The following is a 20,256-nucleotide window of genomic DNA, read 5'->3' as shown; positions in this document are numbered from 1 at the left end:
TCTGACTTACTTAAGCCATACTTTCGTCAACTTGCCTGTGGTGATGTTACTTCCTGTGGGGTGTATTTCAATCAGCATTGCTTACTTTTTCCATGTGTTAGTCTGAAGTCATTGCAAATTCTTCAGTTATGTGTTAGGGTTCTTATTTTCAGGACTAACATATGCATGAACATTGGATTACGTAGGAGTCCAGACTCTGTATCAAGAAGAATTTTGCTATGAGATATACCTCCAAGCGATTCTTTCCATCTAGTGTTGTGTAATGATAGTTAATAAACTGTATCTAGGCATACTTCAGGAAAGAGAATGGTGGTGAACATATTCTTATGCCGTGTACATAAAAAGAAGGTGTCTGTGGCTATGTGTCTTGATGTTGTAGAACTGTAGAAAAACTTAGATCAGAAGGGACCTCTGGAGGTACTCTAGTCCATATCCTTCCTCATACAGGAATAACTTTGGAGTTGGATCAGGATGTACAAGGACTTGTCCAGATGAGTTTTGACTATCTCCAAAGATGGAGATTTCAAACTCTCTGTGTAACCTCTTCTGATACTTAATCACTCTCATTATGAGTTGGTTTTTTTTCTCTATGTCCATTCAGCTTTTCTTCTTCTGCAGCTTAGGGCTATTTTCTCTTGTCTTCCTTCTGTGTACCTTAGGAAAGAATCTGGCTTTGTCTACACTATAATATTCCTGATTGGAGAGCATCATCTCCACTAGCTACAGCTGTCCACAGAAACAGTAGATTTGAGACCTTACTCTAGCTTTGCCTGCTGTTGTCAGATTTTCCGCTTTCATGGTAAATTTGTTAGTTTTAAACATCCCTGGAGACTCTTACTTAAGCAGTCTGTGATATTATTGGGAGATTACATCACATGGAAAATGTAATAGACTATTTATTAAATATGGAAAAGATGCAAGACAGGATGTAGTAAACAGACACTCCCTGGACTGAGGGTATATTGAACATTATTATACATTAGGCAACCCCCTCCCATGCTACATCTTGGCATAGAAACACAGTTAGCTACAGTTACTCTTCAGGTGAGCTGTAACCGCTTCCTGTTGTGAAGACTTGCAAAGAGACAATGTGAAATTCAGTTTGTACTTCAGCTGGCATTATTTTTTTGAATTGGTATGATGCTCTGGTTCTTTGTTTAATATGGCAGTGCTGTCCACTATTTTGCTTTGAATTATTTGCTCACTGCTCCTGAGAGGAGAACTGATACCTAATTTCTTGTTACTGGGAATGTTCCTAAGCATTACAAAAAATGACAAAAAAATTATTTACTAGTATTGAGGATAGACTCTGTGCATGCAAAATACTCATGTGACTTTTTCCCTTTGTTTTGGAATACTTTGCCTTTCAGAACTCTGAAAGTTAGGGAGAGGAAACTGGAATCAGTGGCACAATGTCTGTAGATGTGCCTCTTTATGTAGAAAGAACTGAGGATGATATCTTAGCACAAAAAAGTTTTTTGCATGTCTGTCCCCTCTCCTTCCCTCCCCTGGGACATGGCTCTGTATTATGTTTCTGCAGCTCAATGAGAGAGAAGACAAATCACTTGAAAGTGAGTGCCCAGAAGCAACTCAAAGGACAGTAATAGTAGTGAATAACCATCTCTCAGTGAATATTTAGATCTGCACAATGACATGATTTCTCTTTTCACTCATTTTAACAGATTTTTCAAAGACTGATCTATGCTGATAAACAAGAAGTTCAAGGAGATGGGCCCTTTTTGGATGGAATTAATGTCACTATCAGAAGAAATTATATTTATGAAGATGCTTATGATAAACTTTCTCCTGAAAATGGTAGGTTTATGATTAAGTTATCATCAGCTTGTTTATAACATTTAACCATTCTTACCATGTAGTTACATATTTGCTTACCTGAGTAGGATGTTAAAAGTATATCAGCTCTGAGGTGCGAAAATTCTTATAAAGTAAAATTTCCTTGTTTTTACATAAAGTAATTCTCATCCACATTCTTTCTGATTATTGCAGTCTCATTCTCCTTAACACACCCTTCCTTACTTCAAATCTATTTTTACGGAGCATTTCTTCCCATTTACTTATCCAAATAACTCTACTTTGTATATTTATCTATGTAGTTCATTAGATATTATCTGCTTTGGTAGTCTGTGTCAGCAAATATATCTAGACTGCACAGGATTTGCTAGATACAGTGTGGCTCATAAGGATAATGCAGTGCGCTTTGTGGTGATAGTATGTAGTAGTATATATTTTACCACATTGATTTAGATCATACCTGAATTTGTGTGAGAGTGGCTGCTCTAGAAGCCAAAATTCCAATGTAGATAAAGCCTGCCAAAATAAAGTCCTTATTAGTTATATGGTGGGTTTGCATATAAAAAGAATATTTGCCAAATACTTAAGGTTTGCCATGTGAATCTCACTTGCCGTGCCACGTAAGTTCCCTCCTGGAGAACTGCCTAATTTAGAGAGGAGGAGGAAGAGGTGTTGGTATTCTTGGTTTGTATAAAATCACTGGAGATCATGCCTTTTCTTAATTTCCTTTACTCTGGTAGTATTAAAGATACTATTCTATTTATAAATAGGATTTTGTATTTCAATACCTGTGTTTAAAACTGCAACTACCTAAAAGAGATATGTTTAGAGTAATTTTTTTTTTTTTTTTTTAATTAAGTAAAAATTAAGTTCTCCTGGTTTTGGAAAGTTTTAAAGACTAATCAGGAGATGTCATTGTATAATTGTCTGGAAATTATGTGTACAGTTGACTGCTTAGCCTCTTTCCTAGTGGTTGTGAATAGTTTCATCATACTAAGTTTAGTTTGACTCATTAACTGGTTTCTTAAAAAGAGAAAGATGAAATGAATTGGAAAGTAGAAAAAGTTGAGTCTGTTATGTTCACCTTCCCTTCCCCCCAAATGTATGAAAAAACAATTCAGAAGCTGCAGTCTAAGCTTTTGAATAGTGCCATGTCAAGTAACAAGCAAGTCAACCTACTTGTTTAATAAGAAGATAGCTTTAAATGAGAAGCACATTTTCTGTGAAGACTACATTTCAACTTACTGTAGTTTTATTGAACTAAGAAAAAAGTTTTAGAATGCATGTTTCCTAAACTTAATCTACAGTCTGACAATCTGGGTACTGGGATGTATTCCACCATTAGCGAGGTCACAGGCAATATGAAATTGAGGGGAGTAGTCAATATACTGGAAGGTCAGGTTGCCACTCAGATGGCCCTTGACAGACTGAAGAAAAGGGCTTACAGAAGCCTCATGAAGTTTAGGAAAGACCAAAGCTAAATCCTGTACCTGGGCTGTAATAACCCTGTATAGCAGTACAGATTGAACACTGACCAGCTAGAAAGCTGTTTGCAATAAAGGACCGTGGGGTTCCTAGTAGACAACAAATTGAACAAATAACAAGTTTCCCCTTGATGAGATGAAAGCTAACTGCATACTGGGCTGTGTTAGCAAGAACGTAGCTCACAGTTTCAGCACCGATGAACTGTGTCCAGCTTTGGGTTTCCCAGTACAGAAAAAGACATTAACATACAAGAATGTGTCCTGCAGAAGGCCACCAAGGTGATACAGGGGACTGAAGCACACAGCATGTGAGAGGAAGCTGTAACTTTGCTGCAACTGGGAGGTTACAGAAGCCAGTTTGATAAGGTGCAGTGGTGACATGTAGCAGCAAGGGAAATTTTTACTGGACATATGTAGAAAAAACATTTCACAGTGAGATTTGTTAAACACTGAAATGGGCTGTCCGGAGAGGCTGTGAAATCTTGATCATTGGAGAACTCAAATAGACCAAGGCACTGAGCATCCTGATCTAACTTGGAAATTGGCCTTGCTTTTGATGTGGGGATTTTGGGTCATATGAGGTCTTTTCCAGCCTGAGCCGTTCTGTGATTCTGTCAAGCCTTCTGTTCAGCAAGAAGAGCTTTTGTATTAACACAAAATTTATCTGCATATACATGTATATAGTTCCAGATAATGTTTTCAGCCTTTCCTTGGGAAGAAAATTACTCATAAAACAGTGACAAGGGAGAACCCAATAAGCTTGTAGCAAGGGATTTGGAAGTAGAGTAATGTCTAGGTGAAGATTTTTGTCTTGCTTACAGCTATAGAGAAGCCATAGTGGTAGTTGGCCATTGAAGTCCGAAAAATCTGTTTTTCTCCATGTGTGCATGACATACCATGTATATGCACACACATACACCCACACATACATATACAGTACTATCTAGTACTGTACTAGTGCTATTTAGAATCAATAAAGACTAAATTAGAAGGTTGGACTTTTTTTTTTTTTAAAGCCAGTATTCTGAGACAGTATAGTTTTTTGAAATAATTTTGGTTCTGTAGTAGGTCAGGCATCATGTGGGATAGCAGGAAAAAAGAAATTCCTGAAAATTGCAAGAGACAATTTCAAGATTATAGACTGAATGGATTAAAATTGATCTGGGAGAATGAACAGGTGATAGATGAGGTCCTAGAATTGATCAGGAGAGCATGAAGAACATTGAGTTGGAAGAGGCATCCAGTTTGCCTACTGGCCCTGAGAAGACACCTGCGCGAAGTCAATGTTTCTGTAGTACCTTAACTGAGATCATTAAGAAAACAAGCTTGGAACAGCAGAAATGTACTAGGTTGGTTCTTGTGGGTTTATATTTTCATTTGGTTGTCATATGCTTACTAACATGCAAGCATTTCTCAATTTATTTTTTTTTTTCTTCTGTGACTGGAATTTTCAGAATATTCCATAATAGCCTTCCAGTGGACTCCAGTAACAGTTTAGTTACATTCTGGCTGTATGAGTTATAAAACTGAACTCTTCTTTTCAGAGGTTGCACTAACTTGGGGTCCACCTCTATTGGTCACCTGTTTTGACATGTGAATTTGTTTTAGGACCATTTTTCCCTCCTTGCTGTAAATCTGGTTGTCAGTACACAGAGCAAGAGGCAAACAACTGATTTTCTTCGCACGTCCCCAAAAAGGACCAAACCAACATTTTCCATATATAAGTGTTTTAACATTAATGCTCAATATCTCGGGAGTCTCCAGACAAAGCATGTCTGTGTGCTTGAGACTCTCTTTTGCCAGTGTTCTGTTTTCTTGTTTTGAATGGTGATGAGTGGACCTGTTACAGTGCCTGTGGCTAAAAATGGCCATCCTCTTTTTCCAGCCAGCAGAATTTTTGTGCAGGAGAGCATTTCACTTAAATGAAGAACTAGTAGGTAATTTTTAAAAATAGCTGAGTGTGAAATGGGAAGTTACTAGTAGATGTAGAGCCATTTGCTAATGGGGGAGTGCGAGTAAGACACTCGGTGGTTCAGGAGAAATTCTGTTGCTACAAGGTACTGCAGATTCTTTTGTGAACATCAGCTATCCATCCATAATGTGTGCATTTGTAGCACCTGGAAGCAGTAGAAAGTTTTATTGTTACTGGTTTATTACTGGTTGCTTTGCTGGGATGCATGTGTAGTCAATACAAGGGTTTGCATAAAAGCTGTGGATTTGGTTAGATCTTTGGAAGCCTCCAGTGATCCTCCTTCCCTGTTATGTATACATAGTTCATGGACTAAGTACTGCTTCCTTTCTCAAGTACCAGCCTTCTATGAAACAAGCAGAACACCTGCCTTCAGAACATGTCCATCTTTACCACACCTTGCTCACTGGAATTACATGACATAGAAAGTATCAAAAATATCAAGTTCAATTTCAAATAATATTTAGTGGTGTAACTTAACAGTCAGCCCCTCTAAGGGAATGCAGTGCTGATTGACGGTTCCTTGAGACAGGACAAAGCTGAACCTTGAATTTACAATGTTTTATATAAGTAAAATTTTCAAATTATTCTCGGGCCTCTTTAAAATATTTTGTAGAATTTTTTTTCTTCCCCTATCTAGTGTCTTTCCACTCCATCTTTTGATGACTCTTAAAGCAATACCCTTTCTACAAAGCGAATTTCACATACTGAATATTCCAAAATTCAAGACAGTACTATATTTTTGTTACTATTTACTAGTTCATTTTTTGTATAAAGTTAGTGTAGATATGTTTGTATGTGTAGTTACATGTGTTTTTATCCGAACATAGTTGTATTTGTATATAGATAGTTGTATTTGAGTTTGTCTCTCTCCTTTCTCTGCAGAACCTGACCTAAAAAAGCGCATTCGTGTTCACTTACTTAATGCACATGGTCTTGATGAAGCTGGTATTGATGGTGGTGGAATTTTCAGAGAATTTCTGAATGAACTACTTAAATCAGGATTTAACCCTAACCAGGGATTTTTTAAGACCACCAATGAGGGACTTCTTTACCCTAACCCTGCTGCACAGATGCTCGTTGGAGACTCTTATGCTCGACATTACTACTTTCTTGGAAGAATGCTTGGAAAGGTAAAAAAGTGTTGTATAATAAAAAGCTATAGCAGTACTGAAATTAGTCAGTAAAGTTTTTTTTTTTTCTTTTTAGATAAGGGTAGATGGGAAAAAATGATGATTTTTCTAGAGTTGAGAGAAAATAACTTTCAGATGTTGGATCTGAACATTATTTCCACAAAACACCCAAATTTCTGGTTCATTTTAATAAGTTACATACTAGAGAAGTACAGAGAATTTGATACCCTGACTGTCGGTTGAGCAAAGGGTGCATATGTCTGCTTCTGTGTTTATCCTGTTGCTTAAATTTGATTGAAGCCAACAGAAATGCTTTGCTTATGGTGATTTTTAACCTGGAGCTTTCTGGAATTTTACTGCAGTTGCATTTTCATTATTTGGAATATATGAAATTAATATTTTCAGAAACAAACAGGAGTTATGAGGTGTACAATTCTTGCTAGCATTTAAAATTTGCCATGAGCGTTTACCGTACTTAAGAGCCATATGCAAACTTCCACTTACTCTGCTTGTTTTTTCATACATTTTGCATCTCTCTCGAGTTTTAGTACTTGGTATTTTGGTGTTGTGAATGTTCAAAGACTAATACACACTTGTTGAGGTAGATGAAAACGAAGTGGGGAAGAAAAGAAGAGAGAAACCATTACAAACAATCATTACATTCAATTTTCTTTTATGGTCAGGTTTAGTACTGAGGCTATTTCCTTCTAAGGCCTTGAAATAATTTTGGTAAAGCTAACAATTGTGAAACAAAGTTTGGAATACATTCCATTTCAGAAAAAAATGTATTGATTGCTACTCAGCTATCTAAAACTGAAGGTATTTAAAAGTCCCGTTTAACTGCCTGAATTATTTTGGAGGCTAAAATCCTGCTGATTTGCAGTGAGATTTAACATATAGTTGAATGTCCTTTTAGTGGAGCTGGAAGCGGTTTAAGAGGATGTTGTTGGCAAACTTGAGTTGTTGAAACAGAGTGCTCTTCTTTAGAGTTGCCAGTCAACTGACTTAGATTAAACTGCCACTTTGTAGGCAAATTCTCTGCTAATGCATCCTAGCTATTGCAATATCCAAACCTGTTAAATAATGAAAATTTCAAATCAGCCATTTCAATAAAATAATCTTAGAAGGATGTTCCTGCTTTTAATGGGAGATGGATTCAGTACTAATACAAAAGTTTGTAATTATGACCTATGTTACGTATCCAAGGCTTCATTTTCTTTTTGCGTCTATCGATTTTTGGAGTGGGGAGATGGATACTACTGTGGTATCGTGAGGAAGTTACTTCACTCCAAAAATGTTTAGTGTTTATCTAGGAACGGGGCAGGCCTCAGTCGTCAAGGGGAAGTTTGAAACATTATTTAAAAAAAAAAGATTGTAGTTCTGAATTTTTAATTTCCTCTGTCAAAACAACACATTGCCTTCTGTAATTGGATTTCAAATATTATAAAGAGAGAAGTTGCAAAATGTGTTTTATCTCCCACAGAGTGCTAAAAGTATAGTTTTGGTTTTGTCTTTTTAAAATCAGAGGATGTATTATTTAACATTTTGAAAGCATAAATTGTTTTTGTATTTGCAGTATGTTTACATAAGGTAAGAATTGACAGTGTTACTTAGTAATTACACCTACCCAGGTGCACAGACACCTTTTTAGTAGTGTATTTAGAGACTTGATGAATTAAACAGAAAGATAAGGCACGACCATACTATTCAAAACCTGCCAGTATTGTGATCTTGGTTAAGTTATTGAATACTCACTCACCCGTTTCCAAAATTGTGTCCATTTTATGCTTTGCACAGGGTTATTTGAGAGCAATAGTGGATTATTAAAAGCCCCTTTGTAAACAAAATAGATATAATGCAAAGGAAGCAATCAGGCATCCACAGCAATTTCTTATTTGTGGAAACCAATATGTAAAGAGTGCTGCCACCAAAAAGTCTCACGTAAGAAGTTTCAATGTTATCAAAAAACAAATACATTAAAATATAATAATTTATAGAAATTCTCTGTCTCTTGGTAACCATTTCATACTAATATCCAAATGCATTTAACTTCCAGTACCATAGATTTACACCTAATTCAGTTTTTCTTCTCATCAGGAAGTTTCTAACAGCTTGACATCTTCTGTGTTAATTGGTCAGTTCAGAAGTAGAAACATCTGAAAATTTAAAACTTACCTTTAAAAATGTTGTATCTAAAAACTTAGTAATTTATCTAGGATTAAAATAATTTGACTATTAGGGGTGTATTTTTGTAGTTAGTGAAGAAATTGAAATTATTTACTATACAAACTGCATGGCTGTCCATGCAACTGTTACTGATCACTGAATGAGCAAAAGGTCTTGTAGAAATAATACCATGTCATCATGTAATTGTATATGTTGTCTGAAATAATTCTTAAAAAAAAACAGAAATGAGTTTACTTAAACAACAGCTACTCAAACAATTCCAAAGTTTACATTTCTCAACTTTCAGTTACTTTACTCTGTAATGTAAATATTATTTTAACATTGGTGACTTTTAAGCATTTCCCTTTCTCTTCCTTAAAAGTAAAAGGTCAGCTTACCATGCACACCTCTGGTAGCAGTCTCCTGCCACTGGCATGGTTTGAAACTCGAACCTTTTAGTTTCGCCCACTGGAAGCATAGCAGTGACTTTCTGAGTCCCAAGCTTTGCTTGAGAGCTGAGGGTGTCCTGGGCTGTTGGGGATGTTCAGACAGAGGTGTCCTAGCCCCAAATTCTCTTTGTTGTCCTCTCTAGAAAGTAAAGTCTTGTCCCACATGGTGTCCCAGAAGTATGGATGCGATGTTGTAGTCCTTTTGCTCTCTCGGTAGGCAAGATTGGGCTGTGGGGAGGCACCTCATTTGTTTTAACTTTCTTTCCACATGCAGTAGTTATTCTGGCAGCACTAAAAATCTTTCCACGTGCAGACTTTCCTGCTGCAGTTTTGGCAATGTAGCGGACTTGGCTCAGGAGAGCACAAAAGTTGCTATTTTGATAGGCTGCCAGAACTTCAAGCAACATAGCCAGAGAAGGGAAGCTTGGAAGCAACACCTGAGAGTCTTAAATGAGGATTTTCTCCATGCTGATTCTTTCTGCAAACCTGAAAAGAGGGGAGGACTGGTTAAAAATGTCAACAGAAGCAGTGATCAGTAGAACAGTGACAGAGAATTAAAATCTGAACTTCACCATGTTTGGACTTAAACTCAGTCTTGTATACCATATTATCTTTCTCCATTTCCAGTTTACATTTGCATTTATTCAATGATGTTAGTGTGACAGATGTTGTGGAAAGGACATTCTTTGCATTTGGAATTATTTGACATCAAGTAGCTAATTCCTATGATAATTTACTTAAATTTCATGAATTATCAGCGTTAGTTTAAGAATGTGGCAGGAAGTCCATAGAAAGATTAGAATGATAATTTTTATGGTTTCCTCTTCTTTATTTTTGACATAAACCTGCTAGTTCTTGCACGTATTATGTTTTGCAATGATTGTCTTTGCACCTTTAACAAAGTGACTCTTTCTGACTCTTTCTCATCATCTGTGGTTATACTGAATTCTACCATCTCCATTTCTCTTCTCTTATTCCAGCATATTGAAGATCACTAGTGAGTCATGCATTCATGTTGCTGAAGAACTTATGCACTATCTTTGAAATATAATACTAAGTCTCTTTTTCTAAGCAATAGAATCTGCAGTCCTTGGAAGACACTGGGGTTTTCTGAAAAGATTTAGATTTGTTTTGTCAAGACTTAGCTTTTGTCTTAAATGGTTGGGAAGGCAGTATAAAGAACAAAATGTGTTTTGAATTACTGTTGTTTTGAACTGAGTCCTTTTTTTGTGGATCCAAATAAAGAACTTCGATAGAAGAAGCAGCAAGACCTGAGCAAAAATAATGTTTATTTTAAATTTTAACATTATTTTGATGATGGCTAGATGAGACAATCTAGGTTTAGTCTTTGATCAGTAATATTTAATGTTATATAGGAGGTCAGTAATTTGCGTGGCCTGGTAGATATTATATTGATGAAGGTTTAAGTTGTTTATTTTCATATGACCTTTTATAGGTTACTATACTGATTTAAGATATAATGGACTGTTCTGTGCACATATCTAAATGTTGTTAAACATATATAATTGGGAAAAAAGTTGTAAAATATGTCTTTTGGTAAAATTAAACATTAGAAGGGTAATAGTAGATCAAATACAAATTTTATTACCCTAGTAGTAAATGTGGGACCATTAATTATTGATTAGATTATTTTTCTATATCTTAGAGAGTGTGCCTTGTGGTTACTGTTTGTAACTTTGAATAGAGCTGTGATAGATCATTTGTTGTGTGAGATACTATTCCTGGCTGGAAGGTACAATTCTAAGATTAGCAGCGTCTATAGTATCCATTTTGCAGAAAAACGAAAGTTGTTCTTAATCATCCTTGGGCCTTATCTAAAATGGATTGAATCAATGGGAGTCTTTTCACAGGAAGATCTGGATCAGATCCTAAACTCTTAAATCATTAATAAGCTGCACATATGGAGTTAAAACCTTCACGCAAATGTTTCTAGTGACATATTTGTGTGCTCTTTTTGTGCCAAAAGCTTGTAGAGAGGAAACAAAGCAAGAAAACTCTACAATGAGAAGAACTGGGTTTCATATACTTGAATATTTGATACGATGGTGCATCAGGCATTGTGCTGCTACTCTTCCTCTCTTTCTCTGACTGTTGAAGGGTGATGTGTTTTTGGTTTTTGTGTCGTCCCCCCCCCCCCCGCCTTTCTGATTTTTAGGCTACCCTTTCCCTTTCCTTACTGTCCATTTAATTAAGATCCACTTCGGCTTAAATCAGTACACTCTTAATTGATCTGTGCTGCAGCCACAATTGATACTACTAGTACCTAGAAAGGTAGGTATGGAATTAGTGATACTGATACAAAGTGGAGGTAATTTGTAGAAACTTTTTGTTTTATTAATTTCAGTTACCCTGCACATGATTTTGTAGACTCAGCATTTTGCTTAAAAGCAAGTTAGCTGATGATCATTTGTCTTAGAAAATCCTGAATCATCTGAAATGGAATCAAAACAGGAATTTACCATGTAAAGTGGTATGCTCTTTTAATTATGCATTTACAGTGCAGAAACACAATCATAAGAGAGCGAAATTGATACCGTATGGAAGTTATTTCATGATTTATGAATGTAGATGTAAACTAATCTGAATCTATTTTCTGACACGGTTATTCAGCTTGACAATTCCTTTGTGTACTGGTTCATTTAACATAACCAATTATCTTTTGATTACAAATAGCTACGTTAGTACTAACCTTGTAAATATATGTCTTGCACTAAAAGACTACTGAAGTGTGGTATTTTAACTCTAAATCTTTAGGAAGGAAAAGTGTGTATTGATGGATTGTGATATTTATTGGGTCATAATGTATTTAAATTTTCTTTAATGCATATGTTAGTGATTGTTTACTGTGATAAAGTGCATAGAGGTCTCTGCAAGGAGTTCTGCATGGAAAGAATTACCTCATGTCAGTGGTCGCTCCTCAATTAAAAGTTCCATTAGCAGATGATTCCTCCTTCTGGTTTGTGTACTGATTGCATTTTATTGCCTCTAAATCAGGTTCCTAGACAGGGAATAAATAAACAGTTAGAGTGTGTGGTAATGGTATCCTGATGTTTTTTCACAGTTGGGAACACCTATGTCCATTTCAGTCAATTAGGTTTGGAATATTTACAGAAATTCTTTATTCTATTTGAACTGTCTTCAAAAATGACTAGTTTCACTGCTGTTAAAATACAGATTTATCTTAGAAGCATATCCAGAGGTTAGTTATATAGTAGTAAATGTTTCAGTTATTCAGAAGATTAGAACTTAAAAAATGTCTTCCTTTTATCTTTAGTTCTTACTAAATTATGTTGAAGTTTGAGACAAGAAAAATCTATTAAGCCTTTACTGGAACTTCAGTAGTGAATGATAACTATCAGTTATCCAGTGCATCCACAGGTATTTCTAGTACTTCCCTCTCCCATCCTTCAAAACCCCACAAATGACATTGATAGCAATTTATACCATGTACATGGCATAAGTTACAGAGATAACTGTTCCTATTAAAACAGAAAGTACCAAGCTGATGAAATGGTGGTTTTCTGCAAGTACCAGCATTTCTGATGGACTCTATTTTGGTAATAAAAATTCTTGTAATAAAATTAAATGTCCTAAATTCTTAGAATAAAAATACTAGCATGACTTTCTATTTTTGAATTAAAAAGTAACTCAAGGTCATTAAACTTGATATTCTCCAATGGAGTCTTTGGAAGCGGATCCCTACATTTTTATGGTAATGTGTTCATGAGTCAGTCATGAGTTTGCTTTGTACTTATCACACACCTGCAACCCATTTCAGGTATTTACACTGACTGCAGCAAATTTGACAGGCAGGACCTTAGCATCTGAGTCTTGCTATCCCAAATCTCTGGAACTTCTATGAACTTGTACTTACTGACCTTCAAACTCCCAGTGAGTGGGAAATCAGAAGTAAAACTAATTTACAAAAGGCTTTATTTTTTCTGAAAAAAATATTTTTAAATCTGAGGATGCTAGCACTGCTGCAAGGGCTGTTAATAAAGCTTTGTCAGAAGCCTAATTACAGGCATCTAGCTGTGGAATTCTGGACTCCTGCTTTTTTAAGAAACAGAAAAGGCATCCAGTATTTGAACAAAAAGTGCACTATGACTTTTTGCAGTCATATAGGGAAGATAATGTACCAGATTTTCCATTCCTGTGGTGATACGAACACATCTAGATGTCTCTGCTATTGTAGAGCTCGGAGAACTGAGAAACAGTGACTTAAAGCTACCAGGTAGCAGACATATTGCATTGTGACACACACCTGATAGAATTAGTTTTATTTTATTGTATTGGTGTTAGGAACAATATCAATTTGGTTTTGCTCACTTTAAAGCACCTTATTAAGTATATCTGTAAGAAATTATTTTATCTTAAAATTACTAAATGCTAGCTTTAAAAATGCTTAAAAAATACGAGTACATGTTAATCTTAATGTAACTTATATTTTTAGTTTTATCTTTTTCATTAGGATAGAAAAGGCTTTGCTGGTCCCAAAGGCTTTGTGAGTGTGACGAGATATTTCTAAGATATAAATAATAAGGTAGAAGGAAGTTATAATGGTTTTGCTATTTTTCTGTCATTTTTTATTAATGGTTCTGTACAGCTTTGAAGATCTATTGCACTCTGTAAGTGCTAAGTATTATTTAATCGTAACTGTTTAAAATTACTGAAATAGAAAGGGTTATGGTCTTGGGGGCTGATTAGGGAAATAACTGAATTTAAGCCCAGTCATTTACTTCCTCAGCCCATAAGCTGTGTGTCTTTCTAGGGGTATGACTTTAGCATTGTGTTGGTTTTAGAATACAGTTCTGGGTTGTAAAGGATTAATGGAAAGTAGGAGCAATGACTGATTAGTTATTTTTCTTAAGAAAGATTTTAGTTGAAATAATAAATGGGAGAATTAATTGTAGACCTGAAAGTGTAAGTAAAGGCACTAAAGCTGCCTCACGGTCAGGGAGGTTTATTTGGTTCATGTGTAAATTTGTTTACATAATTTGAACCTTATTCAGCATGTTGTAATGCTCATGTAAGCTCTACTATATATAGGTAATTGGTCTGAAATGACCAGACCAGCTTAAATTTTGTCCAGTTTTAAAACAAGGCACAAAGTCCTTTCTTTCTGAAGAGCTGTTTCCTAAATCTTGGAGTCATACCTGAACAGTACCTCATGTGACCATGTAGTGCTTAAATAATATTGTGATAGTTACCATGTATAGTCCTAGTGGGATAATATTCTCATTATGCTGAAAACAAGAAAAAAGTCCTCCTTGCCCAGAGAACTGTGTCATTTTTCTTCCTTTCTTACTGTGTACTGTATACATCTGTCCTTCCAGCTAAGATCCTTCTTCCATAATATATTAAAGCTACTAATTACATGCCTATATTCTGAAAGTTGCTTGTCTTAAAGAACCATTCCTTGTTCCCCCGCATCACAGGTGTTTAATGAATGCATTCTGTATATTCGTAAGTATCTGAACATAGTATTTTTCACTTTAGGTGATGAAGTTGTGATCTGTGTCACTGAACTGAGTTGAAGGCTTTTGTAGTTAGTCCATGTTGCAATCAATTATAGTTGAACTGTACTGTAATTGCAACCAGCTAATATTATTTAACAGAGAAACAATAGACTTCAGACTGTGTGCTTTGTGTGTGAAGTCAGAACCTATTAACCACAGTAGGCTTTCTGTTGTTTTGCTCGTTTTTAATATTCTGGTGTGTTCTACAGGAATTCACACACAAAGGGGGGAGGTTAGTGTATGAAGTTCCTTTTACTGAATGCTATTTCTTCCATAGTGAAATAATTGCTCTCAGACTTTTCACCAGAAAAACACTTGTTTTAACCATTTATTAAGGAAAAAAAAAAAAAAAGGCTAGCAAGGCATCTTGAGATAATTGGGAAAACACTGGGGGGGAGTACCAAAAATAATTCATTACTGATAAACAGATTTGTTTGCTTTGTTTTGTTTAGTTGTTTCAGAAGCTTTTAAGTTATTTTAGTGGTTATCTAGAGATGTCAAAACTTTGCCTAGAGAGCATCCCTAACCTACATGAGTTTGAAATAGTGCTGGGAAATCCAGGTTGGCCCTTTCAGCAGACATAACCTTTTAGCTACTGGGAATGCATCACCCTATGAGCATTACAGTGCTTGTGTGATTGCCCTTGGTGTAGACATTCCTGTCTCTGCTTCAGACTAGCCTCTTGCCCCAAGCTTGCATCTGCAAATTGCACTTCCGCGAAAGTGGAATGCTAATACTCCCAGCCTTTCGAGGAGGCAGAGATATATAGGCTGTTAAGGTGTTTGTTGTCCCCCCCGGCCCCCATCTAAACATTAGAAACTAGAAGTCTAATGTCATATTTGACCACCAGTTGCTCCTTTCATGACTTCCTATCTGGATTTGTTGCTTTATGCAAGTCAATTGGAGTTTAGTGGACTGCAGGATAGAGACAAGGAAGTCAAGTAAGTGGCTCGTTAGTTAGGAAAGTTGGGATCGTGAACTCTCAGAATTCATCATAGAATGGCATTGGTCCCATAGGTGACGACCATAAGAGTTAAAGGAAACTTGCCAGATACTTGAAGTTTGAGAAGAGATTAGTTTTAAAATACATATTGGTTGAGCTTGCTGGCTTTGATCTCTTGAAGCAGTGAATGAACCGGGACTTCTGACTTAGTCAAACAGAAGTCACCTCCCTCCAAGAACAAGCCAGTTTCTTCCGTCAGCATTGTTGCTCATTGGCTGCTGGAAGGAAAAAAGAGGACTGCTGCTGTGGGAAGACCGTGACCTTATATTGTATTAAAGTACATATATAACTATATTCTAACAGTGCAGCTTCATATTGCAGATAATTAATATGACAGCTATGTAAGAGGTGGTCACTGTTCCCTTGCCTGTCACTGATGCTGGGTTCCTGCCTCCTTTATGTTTATGTTGCAGAAGGCCAGTTCAGTGGGCAGAAAACTAAGCTTAAAATCAGGTAACTTAGAGCTCCCCAAGACAATTCACTAAGGGGAAAAAAGGGAAGGAGTGAATCTCCCCTTTTGGCCATTAGAGTAGCTGCAGTAAGAAAAATACTCATCAGGGTGGGCTTCCATGAGCCACTGGCAGTGCTAAGGTTGTGCTCCCATTGAAACTGGGTATGTTCCTACCCAGTTTCAGCCATAGCTGTGAGCTATTTGTTACATAGCTCTGGCAGGAATGGGTAGAATCGCATCTTTTGGCAGCAGCAGGTAGTTTGATCAGTTTATGCTGACTGAGAAACAGAGAAGTTAGGTGGAAACTGAAAAATAAAGTTTCAGTTTATTTAGTCCTATTCAGTTGTACGCAGCATTTCTCAGCATCTCTGTACAATACTGAAGCTGTAATGGTGTAATTTACCTCTCTGAAACAAAGCCAAAGTTTATCATGATTTTATTTACCACAGTTTTAGTGCATTTTTTCTTAAACTTTATTAGGATAGCTTGACTTTCAAACTAATTAAAACGCTACTGTTTGTCTTGTTTCCAAAAATACTTTGGTTTTAATATTGCAATCACTTAGCTAAGAGAAGGAGGAGTAATTAAAGTTATTCTCAAGTTGCACAGTTTAGTTTATTCACAAATGCATTATATAGTTTTTAGATGAAGTTATAAATGTTCACTTTGGAACTACCTGAAGATTAATAGTGATGCATTTGAAATGCATTATTTTTTTATTGATTCTTAATGTAGTAAATTACTGAAGTTATTTGGCGGCAAACAGAAATAGCCAGTGATGTTGTTCACATTTATTTTCCTGATAGCGTCACAATTTGCATTAATTGCATTGCAGCTGCACTCACTTATATTAAAAAGCTTCTACTATAATTAATCCTTTTTATTTCAAATCATTTTGGCACAATTTCTAGCGATAAACACTCATAAAAGACAGACACTTGAAAAATAACATACAAGTTTCTTCAATATACCTATTGCTGCTTTTTCCTGACAAGGAATTATTGATAGGCTTCTAGGATCAAGTGTTGCAAGTGGCTAAGACTTATGACCAGTTTGAAAAATGCTAAGTGGATTATTTTGCATAAAAAATAGACAGGTTTTGAATTTGTGTAATTAACCTGTGTTTAGAAAATACCTTGATTTATGTCTACATTTGTATTTCAGTTGCATACATTATGGAAATTTAATTTATAATCCATTTAGCTGATGTGATCATAGTTTTTAGTGCTATCATTTATTAGTCCTTGTATATTAAATGCTCTAAAGGCTTAAACCTGCCTTGTGTAAAAAATTACACCTCTACATTTACATTTTATGAGTCATAGATGGAATTCCATTTTAAATTCGGGTAGCTTTGATATATTTAAGGAATTACAATGGCTTTATTGTTACTAATGCAGGAACAGCAAACACTGACCTTATACATTGCAAATTAATGATTTATCCCTCTAGTTTGCTTTTAAAGTCAACTATACAAATGAGGATTTTGACTTCTACACCTTGAATAAATCATATAGCTCTAAATATAATGCACCCTTTGGCTTTGAACTCGTTATTCTCAATTCTTTCTGCAAGGTCTAACTCACCTCGTAGAAATGTTCTTTCAGAAGTTTAAGGAATTGTGTATATTTTTCTTAACATCTTTGTTGGAATATAGTTGAGTGGTTACAGCTACATTTATTATTCTTTCTTCCTTTTTTTGCTCATTGTGGTTCCTTTTCTAAGTTTGCAGCAGATTATGGAGGAATTCAGTAATGCCAAAACACTGCACTTGAAGAGTAAAAAGAGAACAAACAATGATGTTATGTTGATGATGCCTTTTCTGATCAGCCTGGCAGTGATATTAATGATACTGTAAAGATTTGCTTGTCATTGTTAGAGATGCTGATGGGGCAAACAAACTGGATAATAGGAAAGGCTGTGCACAGACAGCATGTTTCAGGAATGTTTTCCTAAAGGCAATGGTCATTTATTTTTCCTTTATTCATGTAGGCTTTCTTTAAATGATGTCATGCTTTCTCTTTGTAGCTCTTAAATTTCCATCTCTCCTTTTGAGAGCTACCATAAGTACTTTTTTCTTCCAATCAACAAGAAGTTCTTACTTATTATATGAAAAATATACAAAGTTGCTTTGCATTACATTGAAATGTGGTCATGCGGTAGGTCAACTGAGAGTGGTATTGCTGGAGTTTTGTGCATTTTTGAAATTCTTGAGGAAACTCTCAGTTTACAGTAAATATACATTTTTCAGGAGTGCTGCATATTCAGGTCAGGTTCATTTTTGGTTCAGTAATCTTTTGACAGGTTTAACAGTGTCAGGCATAGGAAGGATTGGACATGATACATATGTCCATACCAGTCATAAGTGGTAAGCTCTTGGCTTGGAAATTAGGATGGTTTGATGATGCCATTAAGCTGTAGAATTCACCAAAAATATGCAGCAATGAATCTGTATAACATGCAAGAGAACTGGTTTATTTGGATTAGTTTAAAATGTACTGGGTTTACATAGCTATTTTTAAGGGGCAGACTATTTTACATGTAGCAATTGATAAGAATGGAAAAATATTGCTTGTGACAATGCTAATGGAGGTAGAGATGCAAACTGTTTTTGGAAGACATTCTTGATGCAGTTGCATTGTCCTTTGGCAAACCTTGCTCTTCTTGCCAATCTATGCAATTGATACACTTCCTGTTTGCTATCATACTTCGGACAAGAAGATTAATGACAGATAAGCAGTGACCTTACGTTTTAAATCACCACATAATTAATTTGTAAAATTTGGGAGCTTGGTATTTCACAGGGATATTCAAATTTCAAACTTTGGATTAATATTTTTAAATTCATACAGTAGCTGGGCTATTGCCATACCAGAAGATCGTATTCAAGCACCAAATTAAGAAGGAATTACCAAAAAATTGAGAAATAGACAACAGTGTTCAGAATTCCTGCAGGTACAACAATAAAATCTAATGTGCTTTTAATTGCTTTGTTTTTCAGGCTCTTTATGAAAATATGCTGGTGGAGCTGCCATTTGCTAGTTTTTTCCTCTCAAAATTACTGGGGACAAGTGCTGATGTTGACATTCATCATTTAGCTTCATTAGATCCAGAAATGTACAAAAACTTGCTTTTTCTCAAGAGCTATGAAGGGGATGTGGAAGAACTTGGACTAAACTTCACTGTGGTAAATAATGACCTTGGGGAAGCACAGGTAAGAATGGTTTCCGCTTTTTTTTTCTTTTATGTATGACTGATGAATCATTATTACCCCTACTAACTCATTTTTTAATTTAAGAGTGATAGGAAACAACTGTTAAAGGTGCTGTGTGTTGTGAGGCATCATAGGGTTTCTGAGTTAATATTTGGAGTAGACAATAACTAATTGTGTACTTAAAAAAATAACTTTTGATGATGACTTATAGGTCTGGTCTTTTAAGTAGTAAACTACAGTGATTATTTTCTAACAGTCATACATGAAAAGTTCTATTGCGCGAGATAATTTCTTGAATAAAATATTTTACATTGTTTCTTTGATTGCACTTCAAATAATTGCAGAAGTTAGATGATATGTAAAATATAGAAGTACTGCCTGATTTTGGAATCAGAGTTAGGAATCAGAATGGTTTTAAATAATAATGACGCTTTATTGTGCAATAAACATTGTCTCCTTTAGCTGTAATTTTCAAAGTAGAGGGCCTGAAGTTAGACCTTAATTTTTTTTTTTTTTTTTTTTTTGAGGGGCTGAGACACCAGGTGAGTCAGAGGGGAGAAATGGGTGTTCAGTGCTTCTAAAAAGCAGTTAGTTATGTCCTTAAGTATGAGTTTTTAATGCAATTGTACTGTATAATTTGATTATGGCTTTTATTTGCTCTGTTGTCAGTACTAAAGATCACTTATGCTCATAGTAGAAAATAAATGTCACTAGAGCTTGAAAAGTGTGCCTTTATGTGCTGATACAGTTAACCTCCTTAGTTAAAGTCTTTTGTATTGCTTCCTCTCATTTTTGAGGATTTAAAATTGTGTACTACTTATGGTCTACTTATACTTGATTATGGTATTTAATTAATAATTGCATCAAAAAAGTAGACCTGACCGCATTGTGACATGCAGCAGCATCTGAATTCAGCCTTGTTCCTTGTGGAAGAAGCAGACTATAAAAGGCAGTAAGCAGTTCTCTTGGGTTTGCCTGTTGGTCAGAGAAGCCTGGGACTATGCACATCCACATCTCACAGAGGCAGCAGCACCA

General features: G+C 35.6%; 1 protein-coding gene across 1 annotated transcript in view; it reads left to right on the top strand.

Moving 5' to 3' along the window:
• UBE3C (ubiquitin protein ligase E3C) overlaps positions 1–20,256 on the top strand; it is an 83,756-nt gene that overhangs the window by 45,336 nt on the left and 18,164 nt on the right. The window contains exons 17-19 of the mRNA XM_052806760.1: positions 1,683–1,815; positions 6,151–6,398; positions 19,009–19,221. Coding sequence (XP_052662720.1) covers positions 1,683–1,815; positions 6,151–6,398; positions 19,009–19,221 — 594 coding nt within the window. The remainder of the gene's footprint in view (positions 1–1,682; positions 1,816–6,150; positions 6,399–19,008; positions 19,222–20,256) is intronic.

The sequence above is a fragment of the Harpia harpyja genome, chromosome 1, assembly GCF_026419915.1.
Source record: "Harpia harpyja isolate bHarHar1 chromosome 1, bHarHar1 primary haplotype, whole genome shotgun sequence".
NCBI classification, from domain to species: domain Eukaryota; kingdom Metazoa; phylum Chordata; class Aves; order Accipitriformes; family Accipitridae; genus Harpia; species Harpia harpyja.
This window is presented reverse-complemented; position numbering and strand designations above follow the sequence as displayed.